This window comes from Juglans regia, chromosome 12 (genome assembly GCF_001411555.2).
Source record: "Juglans regia cultivar Chandler chromosome 12, Walnut 2.0, whole genome shotgun sequence".
Taxonomy (NCBI): domain Eukaryota; kingdom Viridiplantae; phylum Streptophyta; class Magnoliopsida; order Fagales; family Juglandaceae; genus Juglans; species Juglans regia.
This window is the reverse complement of record NC_049912.1, coordinates 26159933-26167602: the sequence shown is the minus strand read 5'-3', so window position 1 is coordinate 26167602 and position 7670 is coordinate 26159933. Positions and strand designations below refer to the sequence as shown.

At 35.8% G+C, this 7670-nt stretch overlaps 1 protein-coding gene across 3 annotated transcripts; it reads right to left on the bottom strand.

Moving 5' to 3' along the window:
• Positions 1-1148: 1148 nt before the first annotated feature.
• Positions 1149-7445, bottom strand: LOC109005305 (phospholipid:diacylglycerol acyltransferase 1). 3 transcript variants are annotated; one of them, XM_018984163.2, is made up of 7 exons: positions 6607-6705; positions 6041-6174; positions 5258-5480; positions 4845-5128; positions 4214-4541; positions 2529-2788; positions 1173-1767 (listed from the first exon to the last, which is right to left on the bottom strand). In XM_018984163.2, the coding sequence occupies exons 3-7, from the start codon at positions 5456-5458 to the stop codon at positions 1281-1283; spliced, it is 1560 nt and encodes a 519-aa protein (XP_018839708.1). In that variant the 5' UTR covers positions 5459-5480; positions 6041-6174; positions 6607-6705; the 3' UTR covers positions 1173-1280. The 3 variants fall into 3 exon arrangements, with proteins under 3 accessions (XP_018839707.1, XP_018839708.1, XP_035539367.1); XM_035683474.1 differs by lacking the exon at positions 6607-6705 and adding an exon at positions 6322-6433; XM_018984162.2 differs by lacking the exon at positions 6041-6174 and having other exon boundaries at positions 1149-1767; positions 6607-7445.
• Between the last annotated feature and the right edge of the window lie 225 nt (positions 7446-7670).

Sequence of the window (7670 nt, the reverse complement as noted above, 5' to 3'; positions counted from 1 at the left end):
AAAGTTCGATTTTATTTTCTGATTGGATTTTTTTTTTCTTTTAATTTTTGTTGTCTATAGACTTTACAGATTTCTCATTCAATTTTCTGTTTATCTACGTGGCATTGGCACATGATTTCTACATGCACACTTATTTTGAATTGGTATTTATTTATAATTTTGTGTTTACAATTTAATGCTAAAGCTATGCAAATCATCAAACTTCTCTGTTTTCTAGCAGATTTTGATTACCTTACATGAGTATGAGTCTCACCTATGAAATTCGGTAACTTAATATTTAATTCGATATTGTTTGTTTTGTAAATGAGATAAGATGAGTTGAGATTAAAATTAAAAAGTTGAATAAAAAATTGTTATAATATATTTTTTAATATTATTTTTATTTTAAAATTTAAAAAAATAAACTGTTTATTTTATTTTGTATTGAAAGTTATGAAAGTTGTAATGATTAGATGAGATGTTTTTTTAAAACAAATGAAGCCTCAAATATTATACCTGCAATATGCTTCACACTTTTCTTTTGATTTTTTTATTTGATTTATAAACTTCAAATATATAAATCTAGCACGTTGTTTATTAAAGAATAAATCTTATCATAAAAAATATATATAAAAAAATATTTTTTTTGATGAACTCTACTTTTTTATAAAGAGTATACGAAATTTACACATTTAATAGTTGTATTGTTGTACATCATTACTTATTTTTTGATGCACATAGACCAAAATCCCTTAATAGAGAACCCCTAGAAGTAGACCTTGAATTTGGGGGAATGATATGCACGGGTATAAGATTCAAATTTCTTAGGATCATTGAACTGGAAGATTTTATTTTTTAAATTATTCGAAATATACATGCAAAACAATTTTTGTTGAGAGCCTGTGCACCCCATAGAGATTAGTGGGGATGTTATTCCCAGATTCTCAATGGCAATAATAATAAAAAAATAAAAATACTTTAGTCACAAATGGATTACATAAAATTAAACTCACAAACTGATGTGATTTGATGTAGTGCGTCAGATTATAAAGTTACTTTTATTATAAAATAGATCTAACGGATTCTATGAAGTCATATCAGTTTGTGGATTTACTTTATATTATCTCTTTGTGTCTGTAACAGTTATCATAAAAAAAAAAATCCCTTGATAGATGAAAAATACCATTGGACACTTTTTGAAAAATACAAATTATTCTCATAAAATAAAGAGTTATAAAATACATAACTTTGAATATTTTTCTACTCCACCATTCAAATAACTGAATACATATGACTTGAAATTACAGATGTAAGTTGATCTTCTCAGACCATTTAAAGATGTCCGAGTAAACCTGATCACCTCCCAAGTCTTCTCCGGTAGCTCCAGTTGCCACCCTCAGAATATCCTCAATTAGGGCAAAATTTCCCATTATATCAACATGGGCACCACTTTGGGTACCCCGGCCCTCTAGCAGATTGGCTGGAGGAGAATGATCGTATTCCCTAATGTAGGTTCGAATTCCCGAAGGATTAAATCTGGTTTTCCCACGCCAACCTTTGGCACACATGAAGCCTGCACTTAAAGCAGGCACGGTCTCGTCACCTTCAACAGTGTAGACTCCGTCTTTTAGACAGCTCTCTTCATCTTCTCTACTGTCAGCTGATGTATCGATCTGAAATGGAATGTAGCATTCTGCAGAAGAAGATAACTCGTAAACATATGCTCTTTCGGTTGGGATGCCAACTCCATACATTGAAAAGATTTCCATGCCAGGAGCATTTGGTAATCTGCATAATCAAAGTGGGATTAACATTCAGATAAACTAACTTCAGTGTCAATGAATATTGACCGACCCCTGGAAATCTTTTCCCTTTTGAGTAGCCACAGTTGGCTAAATTGAGCAAGCAAACAGAAAGAGATCAGCCAGGAAGCAAAAACTGTATACTCTTGGCAAAAGCAAAAGGAACACAACGAAAATGCAGGTACTGATAATGTTCAGCTGAGGTATCTGTCGTTAGGACTACATTGTGCTATATTGGTTTAATGGGGTAAACAAGAGTTGTATATCAAGACTAAAAGGAAAAAGACAGACCATACTGATCACTTCCTTTGCAAATCATAATAGGATATTTGTAATCAGCAACCCACAAAGATTCAATCTTGTATAGTGACCATGATAGTAATTTAGAATTATTAAATCCCACTTAAGATTTATTTCTTTCTAAAAGCAAATGCTCTCACATCCTTGAAACAAAAAATATATCACTAAAAAATTTACTGAAAAAATATAAGATCCAACAAAAAATGAACCGGTGTTAGTGAAGGATTATATAATCCATTCAAGCTACTTTTTAAATGCACTAACAAAGTTTTTTCTTTATGAAAAAACTAACAAAGTTTTAGTTGTTAAATAAGCATGCCATGCAAAAGGGGATGCCCCATATAATTGAGTATTATAATTGACAAATATATTCTGAAATTGTTACCAAGGTCCCATAAATAAGAGGTGGCATAAAAACTCAAAACAACAGGAAACGGAGATCCTTACCTAGTCTCCAGGGGATTTGACCAGTATTTATAGTGTTTGTACTTTGGGTCGTCCAAATTTTCAGCAATTCCATAAGAGAAATGAGCACTGCCGCGTGCCATCATTTTCGGTGCAACAAACTGAAGCAGATCTAAAACTGATCCTGCAGTGTAAACTTTATGTTCTGCAACAGCTCTGATACCCTCAATTCCCATGTCATGGTATTCGGTCCACACATCACGACAGGTATTATTTGCAAAATTACGACCCTTAATAGCATCCTGCACGTCAACCAATAGCTAAAAAACATAAATGTATTGGTCTTGAACAAAATAATTAAAAAAGACAATTGTTTCTTAAGCAGTGGGTCAGCATTAAGCAAACCGCATAGCAGAATTAATTAGTACAAACTGGGGATAAGAATCCATCTAGTTTACCTTTGAGAAGAGAAAACAACATATAAAACATTTATGCTTATCCAGAAGGGAACCAAAGGCAAAGTACAATTTGTCCTTCTCTCTTTGGTTTGACTTTCTGTACTAGTTTTTACAAACTTCTAGGTGTAAACTTCGGGAGTTTTGCTACTCATCATCCCCACACACTACACACCAAACTTATTTTTATTTTTTAAAATTTTTTTATTTTATTTTTTTTTTGGTTTTATTCTTCCTAAATTAATTGAATTCTTCTACTCATCATCAATACAACACACATTTGGTAAGAGAAAAAAATTAAAAATTAAAAAATTATGTGTGGTGTGTGGGGACGATGAGTAGAATTTTTCAAACTTCGGTAGGCCCCAGTTAAACTTCAAAGATAATAATTTTTCCCTGCTTGCTATCCTTCCTCTCATCATCCCCAAATCACATGAGAAAGGAATAGAAAACCTTCCCTTCTTTTTCACATCCCTAGTAAATAATCAAACAAGCTAGAGACTTCAATATCAGGGCATGAAGATATAAGTTGTAGTTGAAGTTTGCCCCAGACTACTGTTTTCACCAATAAAAAAGATTGTAGTTGAAGTGCATTCTGCTTCCCATAATATAACATGGAATTGGAATATTCAATACTGATGTACATGTTGACATCTGATGAAAACAGATGATGCTTCTATCACCGTGGCACAAAATGACGGACAGCTAGAGACATACTTGAAGCATCTAGAGCAATAATCTTCCTTGAAATTATATTGAATAATTGACTTGGAATGATTCACGAAATTACTGGTATGTGAGGACAGGAAGACTACACATGATTTGGATTAGAAACTCACAAACATTAAAAAAATTTCGTTTAAATTAGAATTAACAATTTGTTCTTAAATTATAACTAGTATAAACATAAAAGGTGTGTGCGCGTGTGTATTTGTGCTTACACATGCACATACATGCAAGGACCAACTCCAAAAGACACGTGATGAGTTATTTCACTGTCTTTTTGAAGCTATCTTATACGCTATTTGTTCTTTGGACTTCTATAAACACATAAATCCATGTACATGCAACCAACACAATCCATAAAAACTTCATACTTCTCCACCCTAATTTTGTGGTAACTTTTAGCTCAAAATCTCATCCCTTATTATCAATTTTAGGCCCCTAGCAAGATTTTCAACCTCCGAATTTCTAAATCTGCAGTATCTTTAAATCACAGAAAATGAATTTGGGAGAAATGGTTGATTCATATATAATAATATATAGCCTTACCCGAAAGTCAGTCCTCCCAATCTCAGATGATTTTGCCTCCGCCACATCTTTACCAAATGAGATAATCCTTCCAAAATAAGCACTTTTTAGTTGGGAACCCAGACTTCCAGTCTCATCTTGTCTTGCCAACTTGGTACCATTGTTTATTTGTCTTCTCTTGATAGGAACGTGGCCTTCCTCTGGTGACCAGTCAAGATCACCCCATATGGTTTCCCCACCTTTTGGAATCATTGACATGGTCGAATCCCATGTGCGGGACATCTTCATCACATGTTGCAATGTTTGACGCCGGAACATATCATTATCCAAGAAACCTGGTGCTATGGCCCTGCAGTTTTTAAGCATGAAGAGAAATTTTACTTTTCTAAGAAAGATAATAAGAAAAGAAGGACAAGAAACCAAACAATTAATATCAATTGGGAAATTAATCCAAGGAGATCCACTGTCATTTATATACAGTCAATGTTAGGAAATTAATAAAAAAAAATTATTTACATCAGCCATTCTTATTTCCTACCACTATCCAAAAAACATAGGTATTTCAAACTAAACTCATATCAACAAGCAATTAAAAAGTCACATCCAATGTACCATTCACTACAACATAGAGAAAGTAACGAAACAAAAAAACCTGGCAGCAGCAACATCCTTGGCTTCAGCAGAGAAAAGCCCTGCCACAGCTTTTGGAACACCCAAAAATGGTCCACCAATGTTCATCACTGCCTTTATATGCTTAGAACACCAGTCTGGTCCTCCCCCTCCACCCATTGGAGCTGGTGCCTCAACCCACTTCATAAAATGCAGAAAATACAATACACCCATTGAATGGGGAACTATAACTGCCTTTTTCCCACCACCGGTAGCAACCATCAGCTCTATCTTACTTTTTATCTGACTTAGTGTTTGGTCCCGCACCTGATTAATTGAGTTCAACAACAATGCCAAAATCAGTGCAAGTAATAAATAGAATATTGAAATGAAAACATAGGTTCATAATCAATAAAATAACACGATCAAACAGCAGAAACATGGTTACAATAATACCTCAGTGTTCTGAAATGAGATTCTCCAATCATATGCAGCCATATACATGTTCTTCTCCTCATAACCAATGCGAGCCAAATTAGCAATTAAAACCGCCCACACAAAATAACCAGGAGCAAAATAATCAGCAGCCACAAGTCCAGTGACAGGCCTAACCCTTATACCAGGAGGATCCAGCCCCGTTTCATTGTCCAATGACATGTGCTCTACCCAGCATAAAGGCCTGCAATTGCAAATGGTCCAACAGAACAGCAGGAATTATTTTCTCCAAATCTTAGAAGAACTCATAGAAGTTCAGAAGTAAACTGCACAACAAATTCTCAAGGAAGTTGGCAATGATATCCAGTGGGAACTAGAAATGGCCATACCTAGATACCCCAATTTTCATTCTAAAAGAAACTAAAGCTTAAAATGTTCTAATCCAAATCTGCAAACCCCATATAGTGCAGCCCCAATATGAACAATTTTGGCTCTGGAAGACTATTAAAACAGCTGAGATTTTCTAGTACTTCTACTTTAAGAGCTATCTTTTATGACATCATGAATTCGATTAAAATAATTCGTGTTTACATGGGAAGTGATATTAATCCTCTTGATGATTTTAGTTTTGACCATCATCTACCAAAAAGATTTTAGTTTTAACGATCATCCAGTACACACGTGAGGCAGTTTCTCCAATATAATTTACTCAAGAAACAAGTTCTCAACTAAAGTCAATGGAAAAAAATCTTTTTTTTGCCCTATTAGTGTTTAATTGAATAAATTAATAACAATAAAATTTACCTCAGCTGGCAAGTCTTCTAGTGTCTAATTGCATCAAATAGATGATTCACAAAGACGTATTTTTATGCATGCCAACACCATTTGAACATTTCCACCTATCCTCATTCCTCGTCATCAACCACCCATCTTACACGCTATTACCAAAACAAGACAGGTTGTTGTTAATCAATTACTTGTCTGGACTTAACTAATTGTCATAAATAGGGAACAAATAGAATTGACAATGTACTATAAGAAGGCGAAAGAAAAACGAAGTGAAAAAAAAAAAAAAAAAACATTACCAAGGCTTTACTACCACTAGCCATATCAAACCAGTTCTGCACGCACTACCCAGAAGGGAAACTTGCTTAACGTTCAACCACTTATAACAATGAGTCCCTCACTCACTACCGAAAATGGAAACCAGTCGACTCCTAACAGACCAACTATAAAATTGGGAAGAAAGTGTTGCTCCAGAATCCTGAATAGTTTTTCACCTTCAAAATTTACACTACGAAATAAAAATCCACATTTGCATCAAGCAAGACGGCAAACTTCAGAATCACAAAACCGATTAATGGAATTACCTTTTATACACTTCGCCGAAGGTACCGCCCCAGAGGCGCTTCCGGAACAGCCCGTCGGCACAGGGGTGTCCCTCCCACAATTCGAGCCCACCGGTCACGATCCCGGGCACGAACACCACCGGATGCTTTGCCGTCAGCCCCTCTTTCCTCAACTTCACGCCGGGCGGGTCCGGCAGCGGCCCCGTGATCGCCTCCGTCACGTACTGGGGGAAAGAGGCAGGCATGGCGTTGTACAGAAACAACAAGAGCCACCAAATTGTGCAAATGCAGCCGATCAACCAACAGCAGCTGTCCACGCACGACCACTTGCCCTTCTCCTTAGCCTTCTTGGCCTTCGATTTTTCATTCTTCTTATGAAGTCTCCTCTTCTTGCCGTTCTCTTCTTCTTCTCCTTCTTCGGATTTTTCGTTTCGGTTACCGGAATCGGAACCAGAATTCTTCTCAGCTTCAGCGGGTTTTTTTCGCCGAACCAGAGGCATTGCAGTGATTAACTAAAGCTTTATTGAATCTGACCTTTAATGAAGTACTTGGTTACACTCCGTTCGTCTCCCTGGGAAATCACAGATTCTCCCATAGGCATATGTATTACGGTGTGAAAAGAGGAAAATGCTTTTCCAGAGTTAGAAAAAAAAAAAAACAGTTTATTGATTATTTATGTCAAAATAAACGGAGCAATAGGGTATGTGCAGCCGAAGAGACCAGAAAGTTTGATGCCAAGTGTTAAAGCATTGTGTTGTTTTAAGGCAGAAGAAAAGATGCTCTTGCTTCGGTTTCGGGGCAGTGATATATTTACAAGGGAAACGAACGGGGTTAGGCCGCTGAATTTGAGACCATTTGGTAGCCGCTGATTGGTGGGTGACGCGACTTGCAAGGGGTTTTGTGGGTGGGTCCGAATTTCAGATTCGAGATAACGCGTTTAATAGCATTGGTTCTGGATAGATCCAGTTTGTGATTGGGTGGACCGTGGACCGTGGGTAGTTACATCACATGTTTTCTAAAGTGAAGTATTTTACATAATTATTTATTTAAATTTAGTTAAAAATAAAATATTTAAATTATAAATT

What these genes read in the sequence shown, in the direction of transcription:
- LOC109005305 (XM_018984162.2), bottom strand. Translation starts at nt 7,085, where the DNA reads ATGCCTCTGGTTCGGCGAAAAAAACCCGCTGAAGCTGAGAAGAATTCT. An exon ending in TTGGGAGGACTGACTTTCGG is followed by an intron (nt 2,789 to 4,213) that starts GTAAGGCTATAT and finishes GTTGACGTGCAG; the next exon opens with GATGCTATTAAGGGTCGTAA. An exon ending in TCAAATCCCCTGGAGACTAG is followed by an intron (nt 1,768 to 2,528) that starts GTAAGGATCTCC and finishes TTGATTATGCAG; the next exon opens with ATTACCAAATGCTCCTGGCA.